The sequence below is a fragment of the Dermacentor variabilis genome, chromosome 3 (assembly GCF_050947875.1).
Source record: "Dermacentor variabilis isolate Ectoservices chromosome 3, ASM5094787v1, whole genome shotgun sequence".
In the NCBI taxonomy this organism is placed as follows: domain Eukaryota; kingdom Metazoa; phylum Arthropoda; class Arachnida; order Ixodida; family Ixodidae; genus Dermacentor; species Dermacentor variabilis.
The window spans coordinates 232,778,539-232,805,004 of NC_134570.1; the positions used below are offsets into that span (position 1 = coordinate 232,778,539).

Genomic DNA, 26,466 nt, shown 5'->3' on the forward strand with positions numbered 1-26,466 from the left:
CACACCAAGACCTGCCACCCTCTCGTTAATGCTATAGAATTCCTGTATGTTACCAGCTATATTCTTATTAATCAGGAATCCGACTTCTAGTTCTCGTCTCTCCGCTAAGCCCTGGTAGCACAGGATGTGCCCGCTTTTTAGCAATGTATATGCTTCATTTGTCCTCCTAACTTCACTGAGCCCTATTATATCCCATTTACTACTCTCTAATTCCTCCAATAGCACTGCTAGATAACTTTCTAGCGTTAAACATTGCCAGGTTCAGATTCCAATGGTGGCCTGTCCAGATCCAGAGATTCTTAGCACCCTCTCCTGCGTCTTAGGTCTGACCGCCGCCATGGTCAGTTGCTTCGCAGCTGCTGGGGACTGAGGGCCAGGGTTTGATTGTTGTATTCATATAGGAGGTTGTGGCCAAGTACTGCACCAGGGTGGCCAATCCTGCTCTGGTGAGGGAGTGCGTTACCGGTTCTGGTCACCGGAATCAAGCCACACTCCAGGCCTGTTTATGCAATTTTATCAACACGCAGATTTTTTTCTTTTAATCTGGTGGAAAATTGTGCGGCACCGGGATTCGAACCACGGTCCTCTCGCACGCGAGGCGGATGTTCTGCCTCTACGCCACCGCTGCACCTTATAGTTATAGTGTTATAGTTATAGTGCTGATTTATGCTGGCGCATGCATTTCTTTCCCTTACTTTTGTCTTGGTGAACCATTAACTAAGTTGCCCAGCACTTGCATTCACAATAAACCGTCTGAAAAATCGGTTGGCTACTGTATTTGGCATTTCTGCTACGAGAATGCATATCTTGAGGCAAGTGCAAAAAGAGTAAGTTTGCTTCGCTATGATCATTACCGTGTTAGATCCTGCATTTTCGACATCATTATCGCAGGTGAATACTCCATAGAAATGGCTAAGCGAATTTTATATTTATTTTGTTATATCCCATAATTCATTGTGTCTGGGTTCTTTATGCAGTTAAACATTGATATAACGAAGTAGGTAAAATCTGCAATTTACTTTGTCATATCGAAATTTCATTGTACTGAATACGACCTTTTATGCAAATAAGTACAGCCACCGATCGATTTTTCTTACATGGAAAAGGGCTGCAGAATTTTTAAGTCATCTGGCAATTAAAAAAAGCAAACTTGAATGAGAAAACAATTTTGATAAATCTGGGAATTGGTGATGAATGATATGGTTTCACGCCACATCGGTGATATCTTGACATAGGCGGTACGAGTTAAGCGAAGCCAGCCACGCTTTCGCATGCACGCTGCCCTTGCAGCTGATAGCGCCGCCTACACTAGGGCGACGCTATCATGAAAAGTGCCGGCAGTGGGGAGCAAATGCTTCGTCTGCCTTTCGCTCCAATGGGTCACCAAAACTCAAGATTACACAACCTTCAATACTAAATGCATGGGAAGACAGCTTACAGGATGCCACGCCATCTCGGCACGCCCACTTTTTGCATGTGCGGCAGATGTGCCTCTAAAGCAAGGTGCGCGGCTGCATATGTGCTCAGCCGCACTTACAGCCATGCGTAGCCACGGCTGAGACAGGGGCCAGAAATCGCGACGTTCGCCAACTTACCCCCCCCCCCCTCGCGTGCGCTTGATCGCGTTACCGCCTCCCCCTCTCCCTTTGCTCACGCGTAAAGGCAGCACTCGTGTGTGAAGCCACCTTCTTTCTTTCTCACTCTCGCACACTTTCACTTGCACCTAAAGCACAAAGTGTACAGGGTGCGATAGGATCTTATCGTACTTGGACTTTATAGGGAACATGATGTGGCTTAATTCACTTCAGCGGTCACTCTTGTCGCGCCGTGTGTGGTTTGAGAGGTGCGGTTGCAAGCAGCCGTTTGTAATTCAATCATGTAATTCAATGATTTGACAATGTACATCTGCAGAAGTTTCCATTTATTGTCTCAGCATTCCTTTGCTGCGAGAGCGAAATTTTGTTAATTGAGATCGCATAGGAAGACACTTTGTTATTTTGAGGTACAAATTACATGGTGTTCTATGAACAAGAGGCTTTGAAAAGTTAAATACTTCGTTATATCGAGAATTTCATTCTATTGAAGTTTGTTATGTCAAGGGTTAACTGTATCAAGCTTCAACTGTATTCCTTAATGCATCCTTGCAAAATGTGGTTATTTTGCAAGCAAACAATCCCATTGCAACCTTGCACTGATCCGAAGCACTTATTTATTGCATGCAGGAGAACACATGCCTGGAAGAAATGTATCAATATTTAGGCACCCCAACGAAAAAAGAAGGTAGTTTGAATATTTCCCATCTTGCACTGCAGTCAAGCCCCACTTATAACGATATCGCAGTATCGCTTGAAGTTCATGAGGTGTAACCACAATCACTGCAGCCCCAGCCAGAAGCGATGACCTACCCCGCCGTCGCCCGCCGTCAAGATCCCCCTCCGTGACCGTGTAACGGTCCCTGTAACGGGGCCCTGTAACACTGCAATTCTGTCGTCCACTACCGCCGCCACCAGCACGTCCACCCATTGCCCAGCGCACCTACGTGAGGAAGATGGACATTTGGCGAGCCCCCGACCACCGCCCGCGCTGCGATCACTGTTGAGAAGCCTGCCATGTGTACCCCCGATGCCCCTACCGTGACTTGTGACTGAGAGGGTTCGCCGTCAACGCGCCGCGTCCACAGCTTGGAGAGTGCCCTCGTGACATTGCCGACTACGTCACCGCCATTCAGTAGAGTTCTCGACGACCGCCCTGTTCGTCCTCACGAGGACCTGTCGCCACAACGCCAACCATACACTAGCCCAGGCCGGGATTGGTCTGCGAGCTTATATCTGAAAACTAAAAGCAGCTGCTGCACCTCCATCAGTTGCTGCTTTAGTTTTCAGGATATGGGCTTGCATATATAAAAGTGATAAATCAACGAAAGCGGTCACACAACGAGATGATGTTACTGAAGTGATGACGATGGTAAAACAACTGCTTGATGACAGTGGTATGATGACAGTGTGACGAGCATGGCAACAACAGCATGACGAGAGTCGAATGTGGAAATTAAAATGACAACCATGGAGCAACCACGATAGCATCACAACGGCATCACAACAAACCTGTGATGATGACTGTATGATGGCAATGCTACAACAATGATGGCATGACAACTGTGTGAGGACAGTGGCGGTATTATGACAATTGGATGACACTATTGAAGTGATGATGATGGAAAAGTGACAACATGATGACAATGGTATGATGATGACTGTGCGACAACGATGGCATGGCGACGGTATGATGAGAGTCGGATGTCTTAATTAGAATGACGACGATGGAACGACCATGATGGCATCACAATGACTGTATGACAACAAACCTGTCACAATGACTGTGTAATGACGACATGATGATGGCATGACAACAATGCTAGAACAATGGAGTGACGACAACTGGATCGCGAAACCTGAAGCCAGTGCAAACGCTGAGAAATGCTTGGGAATGCAATCCCACATTAAATTTTTTCGGACAGTTTCAGCAGCTCTGCCCACCAGTCCGAGAGCTGCCAGAATTGCGTGCTTTTTTTCACAGACTGGAAGTCATGAACTACCCACAGGCTCTTGGAGCTGTCAGCAGAGGTTTTTGCTCAGACCAGCAAAAGCAGCTAGCAGACAATGACTGTCTGAAAAAGATGCACACAGAGTCTGCTGCCAAGTTGTGAAAGCTGCCGTTTGCTTCTGAGTACTTTGCGCTTTCCAGATGGCAAATATAGTGCACTCAGCTATCATGTCTGTTACATTGATGCTTTCTGTGCCATCATGGGAGCTTTTCATAAGCCATGTAATTGCTGCTGCATGTCTTCATGTGTTTTAAATAGACAAGCATAGCAATCAGGTTCAATGCTGGCTTTTCTTGATGCGTTTTGCAAAATCTCTCATGCTCAGTGCTGTGTGTAGTAAACAGGTAGAATTCTCTTTTCAGGTGAGTGAAGCTTGCATGTGTGACTATTCCTTGTCTGTAGCTGGGGTGGTATACAGTTGGACCTTACCAAGTTGTTGTTCACAGGTTTATTTCATCATTGTAAGTGTGAGCGTTTGCTTTTTGATATGCACAATTAGTGGAGGGTGACATTTTGCAATGAAGCACACACACACACACTCTGTACGACATGCATGTCACATGTAGTGGCATAATCGGCCCTTTCGAAGATGGGTCTCACGAGCTTCAAGGACCATGCATAGTGCGATTGCACTTTCTTAGCTTAGTGAGTCACTTTCACAGCAAATGGGCATGATATTCACGGGAGTTTTTGGCAAGAACAGCAATGCAGTACAATCGCAATTTTATTTGCGTTTGTGTAGAAATTTAGCTTCAATTTCCCACTTGTTTGGTTATAAGTGGCGTGAAAAGAGAGAGAGCGATGTTAATTGCGCTTTGTGAACACATTTTATGCCGTCAGGCTACGATATTCCACTATGCAAACTTTGTGGTTGCGTCAGCAACGTGGCTTCTAAGATTGCCTTATCTCGGAGGCCACGCTAACGAACTCGCTGAGTGGTGCGCTGGGTACGAGCAGAAACAGCTGCCAGGATATTGACTTCTAGTCACGGTACTTTCGAGTGAAACCTTGGACCACTTCAGGCAGTCCCCGGCAGCTGGGTCATGTGTCTGTGACGTACCCTTCTGTCAGAGCTAGTCGGAGCGGAAGCTGCGGGCGGTTTGCGGACATTCTGGGACTGCACAATCACAGGGGCCCACTGTGTCACCACACTAGTGTGCGCGAGCACTGAGAATCCTTTTCTCGCTTGCCGTACACCCAGTGGCACATACCCAAGTTGGTGAGAGGTTCATTGAAGAGCGGCACATACAAAGTGCATTTGTGATGGAGCCTGCTTCAGGCTGCTGTCCTTGAGGAACCCATCGTGGGGTTGGATTGCGCTCAGCATTGAAAAAATTTAAGGGATCTTTTTCGTCATTGTAGAGCAGCACCCACTTACTGGTACACACCCAGTGACCCAAGTTGGCATCAAAGAAATTCATTGAAGACCAGTACATACGAAGCGTGTGACAAAGTGGCTCACATTTTAATGCATTGTCATTCTTTGGGTACTTCATGGACTATCCGTGGGCTATCAAACTGTTTCTATGTATGTTTGTTTGTCTCTAATCATTTTCCTGCCTACCTGGGTCACTGGGTAGTGCACGGTCAAATGCGTGGCACATCGGGCTGCTGTGTTGAGGGAACATAGTTCAAAACCAACCGTCAGACCAACTCCTGTCACTGAGTGTGTGGCAATGTGTACGCACATGCTGCTCTTCAGTGAACCTCTTTCACGCCGCCATGGGTGACTGCAGACGCAGGACTAGATAGATGTGACTGTTCAACGAAACTTTTTGAAGTCGACTTGGAGCGCTGGGTTTGTGTCACTTTGTAAACAGCAAATGGCTCTCATTGCAACACTCGGGTGCTGCTGCAGCCAGCTGCACAGTCCAGCATGGCAAGTGAACCCAACCAGGTGGCACCTAAGACACTCTGTGGTTGTGTGACAGTTGCCTAGGCTACAGAGAAGCCTCTGCTCTGGCGACTTGTTGACAGCATGTGCTCCACACTTTCCTCTTCTGCATTTTTTTTCCTGTGTTATTCTATCTGCTTCATGCAAAGACTGTCTGGAAAGGCCAGTTCCATGTGATAATCTTTCAAGGTTCGCAAATTTTAAAACATTCGAACATCCTGGTTGCATGCTTGTGGTTGCATGCTTTGCTTGTTGGATACACACGGCTACTTGGTCTACATGTTTTGCATATGTGCAGGCTTTTTAAATTTTTGTTTTGATTAGGATGCAGATATTCATGGCTCTGGCAACCTACATTATAAGTGGTCTACGCTTATATGTTGTCCTGTCAATAAACCAAACCACTTGAAAATGAATGCCTGTATACTTCTTGCCTCTTCTGCCAAGTTAAACAAAATCAGTGGCTCAGAACCAGCTAGACCAAGGGATAACTTTATTTGGGGAGAGCACTGCAAAATGTGTTTGTCCTTTTTAGTCTGTGCAGACAACTTTCTGTAGCACGGAAGAGAAAGCTGTGAGAGTGGAACTTCTGCAGATGTGTTACCACACCCGCTGTAATGTGGCAGCACTTTTGATTTCTGTGAACAGACTGATGCAGTATAACTTCCACTAGCGAAAGCTTCACATTTGACCAGACATGGAAGAGTAAAGCAGAAATGTAAATCAAATTTAACACTCAGTGGTGTGGTTTGTTTTATTTTGCTGTCGGGAATAAGGTACTTATGCTTTATGCTCCACGGCCTAAACTAATGCAGTTGAAAATGTGGAACTTTTTTAAGAAGTGCTCTTGCTTGTGTGTGCCTTACCTCCATAGCTTTCCCTTCACTGCAACAGAAAGTTATCTGTGAGTATAGCATGTATGTGTGTCCTAACTCCAGATTGTACACCTGTTCTTTCCCCTAATGCCAAAATTTTTCTTGCCAGGTGGTGGATTTATTATTAGAGTCGCTGGCACGGCGGCTCCCACAACTCAAGGTGTACAACTACTACGGAGAGTTGGTGGTCCCCTTTGAGCACTCACCGTCGCAGTCCTCGGCAGGATCGTCGCCGTGTGTGGAACGGCATGCTGGTCTCTCGTCGCCTTTAGAAAACCAGCAGTCTCAAAGCTAAAGACAGCTGTGTTTCCAGTTGTTGGCAGTAACACGCACGCTCAGACATGTAAAAGGCTACGTAGGGCAGTAATGATGACCTATCATATTATAACATGAACTGATGAGAAGCCTTATCACCACTTGTGCCCTTCTGGCCCCATTTCCAACCGGGCTCTTGACTGGTTAGCATCCCTATCTTTCTTTTATCTCTGTCTCTCTCTTTCTCTGGCCCCATCTCTTGGTACAAACCACAGTGTTAGAATTAGCTTTAGGCAGACTGACGATGCGTTGGAAGCAGTGCATATTCGGGACCACTTTCCTTTCTTGCTGAAAGGTGGTGGCACATGGGTCAGGGCTCGCCTGGCTATGCCCAGGGGCTTATGCGATCCGGTTCCTGAGCATGTTTAAAGCGATTGAAATTGCCTGTGAAGAAAGTGTGGTTGTGTCATATCATGCGCCTAAGTTAAACATCAATTCTTTGAAGTGTTTTATGCGTAAGGGTTCAGCATGCAGCATTAAAAAAGTTAGTGATGTTACACTTCGTGAATGCGGGTTACACGCAAGCATACACTTGCATGTAACCCTGCGAACATGCACAGCGAGCACCGCGGCATCGAAGCACCAACAGAAAGGGCACAAATGCCGTGATTATCTTCTCCACCACCAGGCGCCTTCATCCTCCGGCGCTCTCTTCCCTCACGGTGATAAACATAATTTCACTGATTTCACAGACGGGGGCATCTACACTTGCGCATAAAAGCTCGTGGTCACCACACTTGGCCTTGGTGATGCGCTTATCTGGGTAACGGACGGGCAGCCGAGCACATGGCCGCATTCTGTTCGCACTAGTATATCTATGCATGTGCTGGGTGTATTGTATTTACTCTTTATCTGTTCTTGCAAGATCACTTCTATGTATTTTATGGTCAGCATCGTATAAAGAGCGAACATGTGCCATTGATGCATAATGTGCGGGATATATTTCCACTCCATAATGAAAACAAACTATTTGCATGAAACTGATGCACGTCTTGTGCAGCAGCAAAGATAGCATGCGCAGAAACATTTGAAACGCGTACATCGACCACCTATGATAAGTCCCCAAATTAAAGCTTCAACATTTATCAGAACGTAGCACAGGTGTATTGTGCTTACATTTACTTTGCAGCTGAGGTCAACTGACCGGACAGAATATTTGCAATGCACTGCTAATATATTTGCTAATCCTGTGCACATCCGCGGGAAGCAGAGTGCTTTGCACCCTGCTCATGCACCCGATTAAGGGAAAATGCAGTCGAGTGGGTGACAGCTTGCGACGGATGGCTATGAAGCTGTTCTCTGAAGCAGGTGATGTGCTTCTGTGTTTTTAATTAAATGAATAGCAACAAATGCATAATGATACATTGACATCTTTTTTTCACAGCATTGACATCACCTATGTAACGCACATTTTTGCCTTAAACAAGCAGTTATAGCTTGAGGATTAATTACACCGCTATCTCCCCTGTGGAAAACTATATTGTATGGGGATGCCGAATCGCAACTATCCACAAGCCATTCAAGCATGAGTTCCACACGATCAGCAGGTGCCTTCTTAGTGGACGGAACTGCGTGCACCTCTGTTTTGTGGGAAGACCGATAACAGTCTGCCCCCTTCCTTTTGGCCTTCCACTGTGCTTCAATGTTGCTTTGATGTGGCTAAGATAGTCTACAGAACCTAGAATCATATAACAATTGATCAATATCAATAAAAAGCTTCACAACAGTGAAATATTTTCAAGCAAGGTAGCATAACTTACTCATATGTTTCTAAAGTAATAGCAGCAGAACCTGCATTTCAGAACCTGCTTACGTTTCATCACGTGTTGACCACCTAAATAAAGTAGACATCCCTTTGCGCCGCACTAATGTCTTCTTACTATATTTCCTTCCGAAGACAAATAGAGAGTGGAATCACCTTCCCCCTCCATCGCTGCCACTGAGGACCAAGCATTGTTAAAGTCTGCAGTTACTGAACACTTTCTGGTGTACCTGCAACCTAATGTATTTTCCTTTGAACCCCTGTTATTGTTTTGTATTTATACTGCACCCACCCCCTCTGTAACGCCCTCTGGGTCCTGAGGGTATAAACTAATAAATAAAATAGCAAAATAAATTAAGTGCAATATAAGCCAGAGCTGACATCTCTTCAGAAAACCATGGAAATGCATCGCCGAAAGCAGCTGCAACGCAGCGTGCCACTTGCACTGCATGCTTGCTGCAGGTGCCTCCTTCCAGAGTGGGCCTTCGCTGAGTGCTGGTATGTCCATGAGCTGGCCTGCCATAAAAATGTACAGTTCATTTTCACAGGTGCAATGCGTGATGCCACATAAAATATGAAACTAGTGCCAAGGCATAAATGCAAGAAACAAAACACTCTCTTGTACTGTCTATGATTGGCATGATGTCATCTGAACCATCACGTGCTGCTATTTCAACAAGGCACACCTTTTTTCTTTCTTCGATGCTTTTCTTCAATACCTTCAACAGTTCCGCTGCCTGTTGATACTTTCGCATTGGCAGTTCTACAACAAGTGTCGCAATATTTAGGAGAATTGTCATAGCTCATCTATGCTTCTGACACTCTGACATGACCTTTCTTGTAGCTAGATGAGAGACCATGTTAGCTTGGCCTGCAACAGTTGGACCTGTGGCAGAGAGTCGACAAGACTGACTGTAAAAGCTTCTTTCCCATCTTGTTGGTGTTGAGTTGTCAAAGAATATTGGTAGACCAAGCTTTTTACGGTAAAAGAATGTGTGTCTACATGGCAGGCACATAGCTTTGGACAGACTACATAAGCAGCTTTCCTCAGACACTTTGAGATGAGCATACTGTTCTAAGGAATCCATTTCATTTGCCTTTTTCAGTTCCTTGGAGACTATAGCAAATGCATATGGTGTCAAGATGTTGCAGTATTCTTCTTCACAACTTGTTAAATTTCTCACCACTGGGGCCTTCAGCAAAGCTTCCATTGCTCTGTGATCCCGTTCAAGACGCAGACTGTTCACGACAGTAAGCAGGTCAGAAAACATCTTGTGGAGAGGTGCATATCGCATGACAACTTGCATTATCTTCTGATTGATGGCTTCAACACGGTTATTTGTGGAATTTCCAAAGGTTGTGGCTTGATGTTTCAAGCCTTCCACCCATTCATTGCATACCCGTACCAATTTTTATTAAAATATTGAAGAACCTTGGCACAACCAGTGTTCTGCAAGCTTTTATAGGTCTCTTGCTATTTATTCTTTAGTTTGAGAGTAGCACAATTTCTGCAATAATTCCAGAGTCTGCATCCTCATCCGACTAGTGACAGCCATCTTCTCTATGGTCACCTTCTTTTTAAATGTTCGCAGGACATGAAATAAGCATATATTGCTCACTGCACAGGGAAACAGTCAACGCCTTTCTTTCTACAAGATCTTTGTCAGTCATAATAACTCTAGTGTCGGTGGTTGACCTGTTGTTCACATTAAACCTTGAAAACAATGCTTGTAATGTTGCCTCGTCCTCACCTGCACACAATATCAATGCCACTATTTCGCTCTCACCATTGGAGTCCTCCACAACGACAACATACAATGGCATCCGTTTATCATTAGTCTTGTGAATGGCATCAACGAAAAATATCTGGAAAGTTCTCATATGCCTTTTTCATGTCATTATCTTGGTAGAAAAGGCCAGTCAGCACATCATCACTATCCACTAGCATGTCCATAGTGCCACCAGATTCCTCCACATGCGAGGCAATGAAGTCGAGCGTTGGCCTTTTCACATTCTCTGCCTGCATGTTTGTTATTAGGTTGTGAAGGTCACACAGGAGTATTTTCTTCCCACCACTGAAGAAGTGCCCTTGTATGCATTTCTTATTAGCTTTGAGTGCGAGAAGTTTCTTCGCTTCACCTGTTTCCTCTTCGTTGAGTATTCTTTGGCATGGCAGGTGCTGGAAACACTTCTGCAAGGAAGAACAAATTCAGGAACTCATCTACTGCTGTGTGTATTTACTTTATTTGTATGAAAGAATTGACCGAGGGCCCCAGCGTTCTTGTTAGACACAACCATGTGAAGCCAACAAGGAAAGCATAGTGGGCAGTATTTGTAGTTTTCAATTAAAGTACAGTTATGGGATAAAGGGAAACTAATTTGTTGATTGACTGGCAGTGTAATAGACATACCTCACGCAACATGCAAGTGTGTTTGTCAACCACTTCAATGACTTCCAAGCATTTCCCATCTTTGGTGGCAAGGAAGGAAATGTGGGCCGGGCAGTTGATCTTGTATGTCCTGTATAAAATAGATACATAGCAGCAGTGAAGTTGCATTGTTCCTGCCACATACATTCACGGCTTTCCACGTGGTGTATGCCATTTCTGTACCATGCTATACCCTCCCAACGCCATTATTTCACGATTTGTAAAAGGTCAATAAAATGAATTATACACGTGGAGGAGTCAATAACTTACGTTTGTTTAGGAAAAGCACCTGTTGACATGAATTTTCGCATTCTTACGCTGTGCTTGCAGCTATACGTCGGGCTGTAGTAGGTCAGGTTCTTATCAATAGGGCGTGTGATGCCTTTCTTTCTTGCAGCATGAACGGTTCGCGGCTTACTAATCCAAAATTCGGCGTAAACCGTGTGCTCATAGTCGGCTATTGCCGATCGGAGTTCCTCAAACGAGGAAAGCTTTTGTCCCGCTTTCATGGCATAAAATGCACATGCTGGCTTCCAAAGTTCAGGCACTAGACAGTGTGGATTTCAGTTGTTCAATGTTTGCGGTAGTGTGGTAGGGGGACTACCACACTACCCCACAAAATAAAGCTGAAGTGTATTTCGTGGTCTGTTCCACAAAATAAAGCGAGTTTATCCTGTAGTCTGGTCCACAGAATAGGCACTGCGAATGCCTCATGGTACTCAATACAGTGGACGGTAACAAAAAAAAAAAGAATACTTGCTTTGTTTGTTAAATAGTGCATACCAGCACCTGCACAGCATAAAGATGTTGGAACACTAAATTACATTCAGCCTTTTAAACGAGAAGGAAGGGGATTAACCGAGGGGCCCAATTTTTTTATTAGCCATATCATAAGCCAACAAGCACTGACACCAAGGACAACATAGGGGAAATTACTTGTGCTGAATGTGGATTAAGAAACAACTTGCCATAGGTGGGGACTGAACCCACAACCTTCGTATTTCGCGTGCGATGCTCTACCAATTGAGCTACTGCGGCGCCATTTCCCCATCCACTTTTCTTGGGTATTTATGTTTCCTAGTAGAATTCTGGGAGTGTTAGCCAACGGTGCCACTCAGACCTTGGCGGCGGACGTGGAACGTCCTTTCTGCCGCAGGCGTCACGAGAACGTGATGTTTTTGGGTGAAGGCGATTGGTTAATAAACCCACACATGCTACCTGAAGGCATCAATGTTGCCGGATTCGAGACCCTCGTCATGTAATGAACGAGAAGGAAGGGGGATTAACCGAGGGGCCTGATTTTTTTATTAGTCATATCATAAGAAGCCAACAAACACTGACACCAAGGACAACATAGGGGAAATTACTTTTGCTTAATAAATGAAACGAAGAAACGAATCAGCCTTTTAAAACATGAAACAATACTAGACATGCTTCAGAAGCTTCCAAAGCTTCTGTGTCTTGTTTGCTTCATTGTTTCATTGATGTGGCGGCACACTCCGCGCGTACTTCTGCGCACCCTCCGTCTTCTTATCATCTGGCCCCGGCATAACACAGCTGCACGCTGGACTGCATGGTCGATAAAACATAGCGCCACCGCCACGTCACCCGAGGTATGCGTCACCGATGGTGGCTATAAAAACAGGCTGCCTGGCTGAGAAAGACTGCCTTCTACCTTCGGCTACTGTGACGAACGTAGCATTGGTATGCTCGTCCGCTGCCATCGTTAGTCGAATAAAGAAGCGTTACGTTTTTATGTTGGGATTCGTCCTTCGGCAGACACGACATCCCACATCTGGTGACCCGGACAACGAACAACAACGCATCGCCATAGATGAACAAGACGCCCTTCAACGACAGCTGGAACTTCTCAACAGACAGCTTCACACGCAGCAAGAGGTGATCCAGAAGCAAGAGCCACAGCTTCAGGAGCGGCACGACCAGCTCAATGGTTCCGTGCAGCAGCATCCTGCCGGCTCCGCCGAGGACGTCACAACCCCGGCAGATGGCATCTCGCACGCTGCCCCGCATGGCGTCTGGCATGTCGCTGTCAAGCTTCCGCCGTTTTGGGCCGACTCACTCGAGGGATGGTTCGCCCAGGTCGAGGCTCAGTTCTCCCTCGTGCACATCACACAAGACCGGACCCACTACGATTATGTCATCGCCCACCTCGATGCCCGCTACACCAGCGAGGTCCGGGATATCCTTGCCAACCCACCAACGGCCAACCTTTACGAACACCTCAAGACAGAACTCATTCGCCGCCTGTCACTCTTGGAAGGCCAGAAGATGCGACAACTTCAGTCCGCAGAACTTGCTGAGCGCAAACCTTCGCAGCTCCTCCGCCACATGCGTGCTCTCGCGGGCAACATGGAAGTCCAGGATTCCTTACTGCGAGCACTTTGGCTTCAACGACTTACACCGCACGTCCAGGCAATTCTGCAGGCTCAGCTCACGCTACCTCTCGACCAACTTGCCGGGATCGCTGATCGCGTCATCGAGGTCTCTTTGCCGCCGTTGTCGCCCACCGTCCAGGCTGTCGCCGCACCGCTGAACACCATAGAGCTTGCGCGGCGTATCGACGATATCAACCAACAGCTCAGCTCCATTCAACGACGCTTGGATCAACACTTGCCGACGCGCCACTCGCAAAGCCGTGGCCAGAACACTACCCCGTGTTACACAACCGGTGTTACTACCATAGACGCTTAGGGGACAGAGCATGGCAATGTCAACCACACTGCTCTGCTAGAAATCAGGGAAACGCCAACGGCAGCTCGTAGCCACGGCTGCGAGCTGTCAACCTGGAGGCCGTCGCATCTTCGTCACCGACCAAATTACAAAGCAGCAGTTCCTTGTCGACAGCGGTCCCGACATTTGCTGCTACCTGCGAGCCCACCTCCAAGTTCCCCGTCCTTCTACGTCTTTCGAGCTCAGCGGGGCAAACCGGTCCACTATCAAAATTTACGGCTCGCTCCGCCTGCATGTCCAGCTTAAGAATTTACGCCGTGACCTTCATTGGAATTTTGTCATCGCCAACGTCACAGAGCCAATCATCGGCTCAGACTTTTTGGCGTACTACAACCTCCTTCCGGACTGCCGCCACGACCGTCTCATCGACGCGACAACGGGACATTCTGCACCAGGACAGCGAACCCACCAGCCAAGCATCAAAGTACTCAGCGTCGAACATAATTCACCGTATCACGCCATCCTCGCCGAATTTCACGGTTTGACGCGCCCCAGCGGGTTGCCACGCGACGTGCAGCACACCACCTTGCACTACATCCGGACCACCCCAGGCCCCCCAGTTTTCTGTCGCGCCCGTCGCCTTGCCCCGGACCGCATGCGCATAGCCAAAGCAGAGTTCGAAGCCATGCTCCAGGAGGGAATCGCCCGCCCCTCCGATGACCCATGGACCTCGACACTTCACCTCGTCCCTAAGAAGACCGAATGCTGGCGGCCCTGTGGAGACTACCGTGCCCTCAACGCCCGCACAATTCCGGACAGGTACCCCGTTCGCCACATACAGGACTTCGCCCATCGCATTTCCGGCTGCCACGTTTTTTCCGTGCTAGACTTGGTCAAGGCCTACACGCAGATACCCGTCAATCCGGACGACGTCCCGAAAACTGCAATTATTACTCCTTTCGGCTTGTTCGAGTTTCCCTTCATGAGCTTTGGCCTGAGGAACGCTGGACAAACCTTTCAACGCTTCATCGACGAAGTCGTCCGCGGCCTCGACTTCTGCTTCGTCTATCTTGACGACATATTGGTCTTTTCCCGCAACGCCAACGAACACCACAGGCACCTTCGTCTGCTTTTCCAACGCCTCGATGACGACGGCCTTCTCGTCAATGTCCCAAAGAGTACGCTCGGCGCCTCAGTCGTCAAATTCCTCGGCCATGAAGTTTCATCAGAGGGAACTCGACCCTTACCTGAACGCATCTCAGACATGCAAAATTACCCTCAACCAACCACCGCTAAAGACCTTCACCGTTTCCTCGGCATGCTGAACTTTTACAGGCGTTTCTTGCCACGTGCAGCCGAGTACCAGGCTCCCCTCCATGATGCCTTGGCTGGTCTACGAGGAAACCAGCCCGTCACGTGGAGACCAACTTTAACGGAACTTTTCGAAAAATGCAAAGCTGCTCTTTGCACCGCCACACTTCTCTCCCACCCTGTGCCAGACGCTCCCTTGGGGCTCTTCACGAACGCCTCTAGCATCGCCGTAGCCGCCGCCCTTATGCAGCACGTAGACAACACCTGGCATCACTTGGCGTTCTTCTCCAAGAAACTCTCAGCTCGCAAAATGACCCCTTCTGCGGCCAGTCCCACCGACGAAACCACGACCCCCGCGCCGTCGAGTTTGCCAGCTTACTACAGAGAACTTCTGGCAATATACGAAGCAGTTCAGCACTTTCGCCACATTCTCGAAGCACAACATTGCACTATCTTCACAGACCATAAACCTCTGACCTACGCCTTCTCTCAGCGCCACGACAAACTCCCGCCGGTCCAGCAGAGCCAGCTCTCGTTCATCGCCCAGTTTACCACCGACATCCAACATGTCAGCGGGAAGGACAACGTGGTCGCCGACGCGCTTTCACGTGTGGCAGCTATTAGCCCTTCGCAGATAACAGCTGATGTCCTCGCCGAGGCTCAGACTACGGACGCTGAACTGCAGGAGCTTAAGGGCGGGTCCTTGCTACAGCTGCAGCAAGTCCCCATACCTGAATCGACAAAGACTATCTACTGCAATATATCAACAGCACGAAGCAGACCTTACGTGCCCCTTTCCCATCGCCGTGGCCTCTTTAACTAGCTACATAATCTCAGCCATCCCGGCATACGCACCTCTGCACGCCTCGTGGCTGACCGCCATGTCTGGCCCTCCATGCAGCGGGATTGCCGCACCTGGGCACGCTCCTGCATTCAATGCCAGCGCGCTAAAGTCACCAGGCATGTCACTTCACCACTCTGTGCATTCCCCCAGATCTCTGGTCGGTTTCAACACGTCCACCTTGATATCATAGGGCCCTTGCCTCCAGCTGGACGCTATCCCTACTGCCTCACTGCCATCGATCGGTACACTCGATGGCCTGAGGCATGGCCCCTCGAGGGAATCACTGCGGGAGACGTTGCCTCGGCCTTCTTCACCGGCTGGATTGCTCGCTTCGGGCCCCCTCGCCGCGTCACCACCGACCAAGGACGACAGTTCGAGTCGCACCATTTCCGGCTGCTCGGGCTGACGATCGGGTTCGAACGCTCGCAGACCACCAGCTACCACCCATGCGCCAACGGGATGATCGAACGTTTCCACCGACAGTTCAAAGCAGCCATCATGTGCCACCCGGACTCAACCTGGCCTGAAGCCATCCCAGCCGTCACCCTAGGTCTTCGCGCCACCTTCAAGCCCCACATTCAGGCTACACCCGCAGAGCTCGTCTACGGGGAACCCCTCCGCCTCCCAGGCGAATTTCTCACTGCACTGCCATCCACCACCGTGACGTCAGATCCCACCGATTTCATCGCCCGGCTCCGACGCACTGTCGCTACCCTCTGCCCGTCCCGTCACCTGCAGCTAGCTCACTACAGTAAGACCGCCCCCTTCGTCTTCAAGGATCTGGCAACGTGCTCGCACACTTTTCTCCGCGACGACACCGTCCGCCGGCCTTTACAGCCACCTTACAGCGGACCCTACCCAGTTCTCCGTTGCGACGACAAAACCTTCACCCTGCGCATTAAAGGGAACGCCGTCCGCGTCTCTATCGACCGGCTGAAGCCGGCCTACACCGATTCCGCCGAACCAGGGAATACCAGTACACCCACAGACGTCCATCCACAACCGCCGACATCGCAGCCTGCTTCTGTCACTACACGCAGCGGACGTCGCGCATGCTGCCCAAATTTTTTCAAGCCCTGAGGGCTCTCCACTCTGCGGGGGGGTGATGTGGCGACACACTCCGCGCATACTTCTGCGCTCCCTCCGTCTTCTTATCATCTGGCCCGGCATAATACAGCTGCACGCTGGACTGCATGGTCGATAAAACATAGCGCCACCGCCACGTCACTCGAGGTATGCGTCACCGACAGTGGCTATAAAAACAGGCTGCCTGGCTGAGAAAGACTGCCTTCTACCTTCCGCTACTGTGACGAACGTAGCGTTGGTATGCCCGTCCACTGCCATCATTAGTCGAATAAAGAAGCGTTACGTTTTTATGTTGGGATTCGTCCTTCGGCAGACACGACATCCCACAGTCCTTTCTGCTGCAAGCGTCACGAGAACGTGATGTTTTTGGGTGAAGGCGATTGGTCAACAAACCCACACATGCTACCTGAAGGCATCAATGTTGCCGGATTCGAGATCCTCGTCATGTAATGAACGAGAAGGAAGGGGGATTAACCGAGGGGCCTGATTTTTTTATTAGTCATATCATAAGAAGTCAACAAACACTGACACCAAGGACAACATAGGGGAAATTACTTGTGCTTAATAAATGAAACGAAGAAACGAATCGGCCTTTTAAATCATGAAACAATACTAGACACACTTCAGGAGCTTCCAAAGCTTCTGTGTCTTGTTTGCTTAATTGTTTCGGAGGTGCTTGCAGTATTGTCTCATTCTGATTTACACATAATATTGAAGCACTTGTGACATAACATCAACTTTGTGCTGATGACAGGGAAAAGCTAAACTGCAGTTTTCCACTACATAGTGTATTGTTATGTCATGCAGAAAATCGGTTATGCGAAAGCCTGCAAGGTGGAGAAAAGTACATGAAAGGGAAGAATTGTCATCCAGCCGAATTGTAGCACAAAGCTACAAAGGAAACCCATACAGGTTTCTCTGAAAGGAAGCCTTGCAGTCCTGCTCTGGGACTCAAACCCAGGACCAACGCCTTTTCGGACCAGTCGCTGTAGCATCTCGGCCAACCATCTCAGCTTTCCATTTCATGTCCCATTTCCTTGAGTTGATTGATTTGCCCTCACTCTGCTATCGGCTAGCCTCCTAGTTAGCTCAGATGGTAGAGTGACCGCCCAGGAAAGGTGTTGGTCCCGGGTTTAAGTCCCGGACCAGGCAAATTTTTCTGAAATTGCGAGGCTTTCTTTCTGAGAAACCTGTATTGGTTTCCTTTGTAGCGTCGTGCTACAATTCGGCTGGATGACAATTTTTCCCTTTCATGTTATGTCATATGTGTGCCTTTCACCACCATATGTTTACAAAATATTTTTTCTACTTTCTTTGAAAACATGGACAGGGAAGCGTTTGGGTGCACTAATCCTCCTCGCGTATTGCATGCTACTAATGCTGCTCTAAGCCTTGATGTTGCATCACCTGTAGCCATCAAGCCAGTGTGGCATTGTTGACAGCTGGTGTACTTCAATATCTTTCTGCACAAAAATCTGGCTTACCTAATATATTATGCAGTCAGTTACATTATCCGATAAGGACATATCTGAAAATGTATTTTCGACTTCTTCCACTAAGCCACCTAACTTTTTTTTTTCAGTTCCTCTAGGCGTGAGTCCATAGGAACAGATCCCTGGAATGCTGGCGTTAGGTCAGAGAGGCTTAAAAGACATGGCTCTTCACTAGTTCGCACTTCGCAATCACCAAACTTTGGCAGCTTCTCAAGACTAAATTGTTGTGTGTGGAAAGACACAGACAGAAGAGGCTATTTACAGGCTATTTATTTATTTATTTATTTATTTATTTATTTATTGGTACCTCAAATACCCCATTTGGGGTTTTACATGAGGGGTGGGCATATTTACATAATATTTTCAATAAATGCCTTGAACGATGAATGACTGGAGTGGTGCACCGCTTCAGAAGGTAGATGATTCCAGTCTTTCGCTGTTTGAATGAAGAAAGAGTTAAGATGAGCGGAGGTGCGAGCTGGAGGGGGATAAACAGCCTTTGAATGGCCATGACGGGATGAAGTGCGATGCGCAGGCGTGATGTCGGTCTGATGAAGTAGTGAGTGATAAAATTTGTGAAAGAGGCACAGTCTTGCTGTTTTGCGGCGCTGCTCGAGGGTTGGAAGTTTCAGAGATGATTTAAGTTTAGTAACGCTAGTGTGGTAAGAGTAGTCAGAATGAATGAACCTTGCTGCACGATTCTGTATGTATTCTAGTGCTGTTGCCAGGTTAGATTGGTGTGGGTCCCATACTGAGCATGCGTATTCTAGTTTGGGTCGAACGATTGTTAAGTATGCGAGTAGTTTTACTGAGTGCGGGACAAGACGTAGATTACGGCGCAGGTAGCTTAGTACACGATTGGCATCATTGCTAATGTTGCAAATGTGTGAGGACCAACTGAGGTTATTGGACAAGTTAACGCCTAGGTATTTATATGAAGTCACAGCACATATTTCCGAACCGGCGATAGTGTAATTAGCTGACATAAATGATTGGCGACGATGGAAAGTAAGTAGTGATGTTTTTTTGACGTTGAGGGACATTAGCCAATTGTTACACCAAGTTTCAATGACGTTAAGGTCGGACTGGAGGGCGCGAGAATCAGCGTCGTTAGTAATAGGACGATAGATTACACAGTCATCGGCAAATAAACGAATTTTGGAAGAACAGCCTATAGGTAAGTCGTTAATGTATATTAAGAAGAGTAGTGGTCCCAGGACTGTGCCTTGTGGCACGCCAGAGATAACGGGTGATAAGGTAGACGAGCACTGGTTAGCGTAAACGAACTGTTGACGGTTAGTGAGAAAGTTGCGTATCCATTGGAGAACACGAGGGTTAAGATTAAGACATGATAGTTTTAGAAAGAGCCGTTCATGAGGAACCTTGTCGAAAGCTTTTTGGAAATCTAGGAAGAGGGCGTCTATGGGTATGTTTTGATCAAGATGCGAGCTGATGTCATTAACGAATAGGGCTAGTTGAGTCTCGCAGGACATGCCTTTCTGAAAACCGTGTTGATTTGGATTAAAGAAATTAGCGGATGTTAGGAAGTTTACAATATGAGAATAAATTATATGCTCCATTAGTTTAGAACAAACACTGATGAGGGAAATTGGACGGTAATTGTGGCACGATGATGATGATCCTTTTTTTGGTACTGGAATTATCTTACCTATTTTCCAGTCTTGCGGCACCACTCCAGATGATAATGATTGCTGAAAGATATGACACAAAAATACACTAGAGATGTGCGCGGTGTTCTTAAGCATTTTGGAATTGATGCCGTCGATGCCGGCTGAGGATGTTAATTTGAGGGACTCAATTAGCTTGGTGATACCATGTGCTTCGATTGTTATGTCAGGCATCGTTGGGTTGTTGAGGTAAGGACAGTCTGGGAGGTCAGTGTTAGGTTCAGAAGTGAACACGGAAGAGAAGACAGAGTTTAGTACTTCAGATACTTTATGGTCTGGAACACGGTTATTATCGTTATCATATAATAGTAATGGTTTACGGTTATTTGGGTTAATGTATTTCCAGAATTGTTTGGGATTGTTTTGCAGCATGTTAGGGAGTGTAGTTGAGTAGAAGGTTCGTTTAGCTGTTGCGGCTAAGGAATCAAACTCCTTTTCAGTGACGTAATATTTTTCCCAGGCCGGAGCGGTATTGGAACGCTTGGCTTTACGAAACAATCTTTTCTTTTTATTATTTAGTCGTTTTAATGTGTTGTTGAACCATGGGGACGAAGGTCGCTCTGTTAAAATGATGGTTGGTATGTAAGTCGTAGTGAGTTCGATCATTTTATTTTTAAAAAGCGTCCAGTTGGCGTCTACTGTGCGCTTCGGGAAATCTATAATGAACCAGTTGTAAAACTCGGTTAGTGCATTGTTGATGCTGATGTAATCACCTTTATCGTAGAGTGTTATTTTCTTTTTTGATTTTTTGCAATGAGGTAGCTGCCAGGATAATTCTGCATGTAGTACCGAGTGATCACTTAGTTCTGGTAGATGTGTTATAGAAGAAACACTGTCGGGATGAGATGTTAAGATAAGGTCGAGTATGTTAGAGCACTGTTCGTTTTTCCGCGTTGGGGTAGACACTAGCTGCGTCAAACCAAAGGTGAGGCATGTGTTAAGAAAATTACATTCAAGGTTATTTTTAGACAGTGTTATGGCTGGTTCGGACCATGTTATATCAGGAAAGTTAAAGTCACCTAAGAGGAGTAGTTGCGCATGATTAAATGACTTCGTAACAGTTTGCAGTGCCTCGTGGAAGTGAATAGTGAAGGAAGCATCTGCATCGGGGGGTCGATAGCATACACCGATAATAGTTTGTAGGTATGAAGAACTGCACAATACGAATAAGATTTCTAGATGTGAAGTGATATTGATAATGGAGCAACAAAGGCTGCGATGGGCAGCTATCAGAACACCTCCTCCGCGTTTGCCTACACGATCCCGCCTAAATATGTCAAAATCAGGAAGGAAAGAATTAAGCTCTGTGTTATCGACGGTAGAATTCAGCCACGTTTCTGTTAGTACACTGGAGCCAGGCAGCCAGGCCGACACTCGCTCGCTCCAAGCGCACCGACCAACTTCATCGTCGTTCTCGTGGCGGCTCGTCTCTGGAGCATTGCTCGATGATATCGTAATACTACCCCCCGGCGGCAAAAGCACCGTCACGGTGCTGTTAAATATCCAAGGCGCGTGGAGAGTTGTAGGGCTTCAGTCAGGCAACGTGGACAATGTCACTGGTTGTCACAGCGTAGGACGTGGTCGTCGTGGCTAGAGCGATTTCATAGGTGACATCGGTCACTTTGCGTATCACATGATATGGGCCTGTGTAACAGGAAAGCAGTTTTTCACAAAGGCCAACTTTACGCGAAGGTGACCAAAGCAGCACGAGGCTGCCGGGCACAAAATGGACATCACGGTGACGGAGGTCATAGCGTTGCTTCTGCTTGTCTTGAGACACTTGTAGACAAGCGTGCGCAAGTTGGAGAGCGTGGTCAGCATGGGCGATTGCATCACGGGCATAATCGCTAGTTGAAGCTGTAGCGGACGGAAGCACAGTGTCCAGTGGTAGTGTTGGTTCGCGGCCATACAAGAGGTAAAACGGGGAAAAGCCAGCAGTTTCGAGATGGGAAGAGTTGTATGCAACGGTAATGTAAGGTAGAGCCAGGTCCCAGTCACGGTGGTCGTCGGAAACGTATTTGGATAGCATGGTCTGTAAGGGTGCGGTTCAAGCGCTCAGTGAGGCCGTTCATTTGGGGTTGGTAGGAGGTGGTAAATATGCCGTATTGAGCAGGCACGCATGATGTCGTCGATTACTTTGGCCAAAAACGTACGGCCACGGTCTGTTAGCAATTGACGTGGAGCACCATGCATCAAAATGATATCATGTAGGAGGAAGTCTGCAACATCAGTTGCGCAACTGGTCAGAAGAGCACGGGTTACGGCGTAGCGGGTCGCGTAGTCCGCCGCGACTGCAACCCACTTGTCTCCTGATGTAAATTCCGGAAATGGGCCGAGAAGGTCTAAGCTGACACGATGAAAGGGCTCCGCAGGGATGTCGAGCGGCTGCAGGTAACCAGCGGGGAGCTGGGAAGGCTTCTTGCATCGTTGGCAAAGTTCACAAGCGGCAACGTAACGTCGTACGGAATGGGCAAGGCCCGGCCAAAAAAAACTGCGACGTACACGGTCATGGGTTCAAGATACACCGAGATGTCCTGCTGTTGGTGCGTCATGGACCTCTTCTAGAATGGTGGATCGGAGGTGTTTAGGTATTACAAGTAGGAACTCAGAGCCGTCCGGATGGAGGTTACGACGGTGCAGAGTACCGTCGCGGAGGACGAAGAGGCGTACAGTAGCATCGGCCAGAGAGTGCTCAAAACGGTAGATGAGTGCTCTGATGTAGGCGTCACGGCGTTGCTCGTTGGCGAAATGAAGCAGCTGTGATACAGAGAATACGCGAGAAGCACTGGCAATATTGGAAGAGTCAGAGTCGTCAACAGGGTAACGCGACAAGCTGTCAGCGTCTTGATGCAGGCGGCCAGACTTGTACACCACGGAATATGAAAATTCCTGTAGCCTCAAAGCCCATCGACCAAGCCGGCTTGTAGGATCATTTAGCAATGAGAGCCAGCAGAGAGCATGATGGTCAGCGACTACGGAAAAAGGGCAACCGTAAAGGTAAGGGCGGAACTTCGCAACCGCCCAAACAGCAAGGCATTCGCGTTCCGTAATGGAATAGCTGCGCTCCGATGGTGCTATGAGGCGGCTCGCATAAGCAATAACGCGATCCTTGTCACTCTGATGCTGGGCTAAGATGGCACCTACGCCATGACCGCTGGCATCTGTACGTAATTCTGTAGGGGTATCAGGGTCGAAAAGAGTGACGAGACGAGAGAAGGCGGCGGCCTCTCCAGTGCCCCCACGAGAATTGTACGCCTTTGTTCAAAAGATTAGTTAGGGGTCTAGCAATTGTCGCAAAATCTGGAACAAAACGACGAAAGTACGAGCATAGCCCTACAAAACTTCGAATGTCTGCGGCTGTCTTCGGAACCGGAAACTCTCTGACATCCGACTTTTGTCGGTATCGGGCTGTACTCCGGAAGCGTCAACGAGATGGCCCAGAAGAGTAATTTGTCGGTGGCCAAAACGACATTTGGACAAGTTAAGTTGCAGCTTCACCTTTTGAAATACATCAAGTATAGTTGTGAGACGCTCAAGGTGAGTATCGAACGTTGGCGAGAAGACGATGACGCCGTCGAGGTAGCAGCGGCATGTGGACCATTTGAAACCTTGGAGCAAGGAGTCCATCATACGCTCAAAGGTGGCAGGGGCATTGCATAATCCAAACGGCATTACTTTAAATTGGTATAGGCCATCAGGTGTGATGAACGCAGTTTTTTCTCTGTCCATATCGTCAACAGCGATCTGCCAATATCCCGAACGAAGATCAATAGACGAGAAATAGCTGGAACCGTGCAGGCAGTCAAGGGCGACGTCTATACGTGGGAGCGGGTAGACGTCCTTCTTTGTAATGCTATTCAGATGACGGTAGTCTACACAGAAGCGCCACGTGCCGTCGTTCTTCTTAACCAACGCCACAGGTGACGCCCAGGGACTCGATGAAGGCTCAATGATGTTTTTATTGAGCATTTTGTTCCCTTCATCTTGGATTACTCGGCGTTCCGACGCAGTAACTCGATACGGTCGTTGGTGAATAGGCGCAGCATCGCCAGTAAGAATCCGATGCTTGACCGCGAGCGTCTGGCCTAAAGGGCGATCGTCGAAGTTGAAAATATCGCGGTAGGACGATAATACTCGGCAAAGCTCTTCAGCCTGCGCAGAGGACAGGACTGTCGCAACCATTTTCTTTCTATTGGGATCGGCACCCGAAGCTGGCGCGAGGGGCATGCTAAGCTCGCAAGAACCTTCAGTCGATAACGCTGCCACGTATTGGTCGCCAATAATACAATCAACGATGGCAAGACCTTGCGGTAGAATTTGCTTTGCCAATCCAAAGTTACAGACAGGCGTGCGAGTGCGGTTCCCAGTAATATTAAGTATACTGCGAGACACTGTAATCATCATCATCAGCCTGGTTACGCCCACTGCAGGGCAAAGGCCTCTTCCATACTTCTCCAACAACCCCGGTCATGTACTAATTATGGCCATGTCGTCCCTGCAAACTTCTTAATCTCATCCGCCCACCTAACTTGCTGCCGCCCCCTGCTACGCTTCCCTTTCCTTTAATCCAGTCCGTAACCCTTAATGACCATCGGTTATCTTCCCTCCTCATTACATGTCCTGCCCATGCCCATTTCTTTTTCTTGATTTCAACCAAGATACCATTAACTCGCGTTTGTTCCCTCACCCAATCTGCTCTTTTCTTATCCCTTAACGTTACACCTATCATTCTTCTTTCCATAGCTCGTTGCGTCGTCCTCAATTTGAGTAGAACCCTTTTCGTAAGCCTCCAGGTTTCTGCCCCATAGATGAGTACTGGTAAGACACAGCTATTATATACTTTTCTCTTGAGGGATAACGGCAACCTACTGTTCATGATCTGAGAATGCCTGCCAAATTCACCCCAGCCCATTTTTATTCTTCTGATTATTTCCGTCTCATGATCCGGATCCGCCGTCACTACCTGTCCTAAGTAGATGTATTCCCTTACCACTTCCAGTGCGTCGCTACCTATTGTAAATTGCTGTTCTCTTCCGAGACTGTTAAACATTACTTTAGTTTTCTGCAGATTAATTTTTAGACCCACTCTTCTGCTTTGCCACTCCAGGTCCTTGAGCATGCATTGCAATTGGTCCCCTGAGTTACTAAGCAAGGCAATATCATCAGTGAATCGCAAGTTACTAAGGTATTCTCCATTAACTCTTATCCCCAATTCTTCCCAATCCAGGTCTCGTGTAAACACGCTGTGAATAACATTGGTGAGATCGTATCTCCCTGTCTGACGCCTTTCTTTATTGGGATTTTGTTGCTTTCTTTATGGAGGACTACGATGGCTGTATAGCCGCTATAGATATACTTCAGTATTTTTACATACGACTCGTCTACACCCTGATTCCGCAATGCCACCATGACTGCTGAGGTTTCGACTGAATCAAACGCTTTCTCGTAATCAATGAAAGCTATATATGTATATATATATATAAGGGTTGGTTATATTCTGCACATTTCTCTATCACCTGATTGATAGTGTGAATATGGTCTATTGTTGAGTAGCCTTTACGGAATCCTGCCTGGTCCTTTGGTTAACGGAAGTCTAAGGTGTTCCTGATTCTATTTGCGATTACCTTAGTAAATAGTTTGTAGGCAACTGACAGTAAGCTGATTGGTCTATAATTTTTCAAGTCATTGGCGTCCCCTTTCTTATGGATTAGGATTATGTTAGCATTCTTCCAAGATTCCGGTACGCTCGAGATCATGAGGCATTGCATATACAGGGTGGCCAGTTTTTCTAGAACTATCTGCCCACCACCCGTCAACAAATCTGCTGTTACCTGATCCTCCCCAGCTGCCTTCCCCCTTACATATCTCCCACGGCTTTCTTTACTTCTTCCGGTGTTACCTGTGGGATTTCGAATTCCTCTAGACTATTTTCTCTTCCATTATTAGACACTAACGTCATACCTTATTGGAATGTCGGGCAGAGGAGTGACGAGGTACTCGCCATCAGGAACTGGTGGGAAACACAACAGTTCAATGTAAGCTATTGACTTTGGCTGCAGGCGAAGAAAGCCGGTGGGACGTATGTGGCAGTAGGGTGCGTCAGAAGGTTCTGCGAGCACCGGCAACTCAAGGCGAAGGGTACTGGAAGAGCATTCAATAAGAGCAGAATGTGTGGAGAGAAAAATCGAGGCTGAGAGTGAGGTCGTGGGGGCAATGAGGAATTGCGGTGAAGAGGACAGGAGTGTGGCGGCCGGCGATGCTGACGCGTGCCGTACACATGCCGATGATAGACACAGTACCGCCATCCGCAACGCAGGCAACGTGTGCCAACACTGGGGTGAGGAGCTTGTTCAATCATCGTCGGAAGGCAGCACTCACAATAGAAAGATGTGCTCCTGTATCAATGAGTGCCGTGACAGGATAGCCGTCAACGTCAAGGAGGTTTCGGTTCGTGGGCAACGTGAGCAGGGGATT

At 47.7% G+C, this 26,466-nt stretch overlaps 1 protein-coding gene across 5 annotated transcripts in view; it reads left to right on the top strand.

The window, feature by feature from the left end:
* LOC142576705 (uncharacterized) overlaps positions 1-26,466 on the top strand; it is a 111,367-nt gene that overhangs the window by 67,731 nt on the left and 17,170 nt on the right. Inside the window, exon 6 of one of the 5 annotated variants that reach the window (XM_075686961.1) lies at positions 2,223-2,373. The exons of 2 other annotated variants lie outside the window; for them this stretch is intronic. In XM_075686961.1, the coding sequence (XP_075543076.1) occupies positions 2,223-2,366 (144 nt within the window). In that variant the 3' untranslated portion in view covers positions 2,367-2,373. 2 more of the 5 variants (XM_075686962.1, XM_075686960.1) reach the window with 2 other exon arrangements.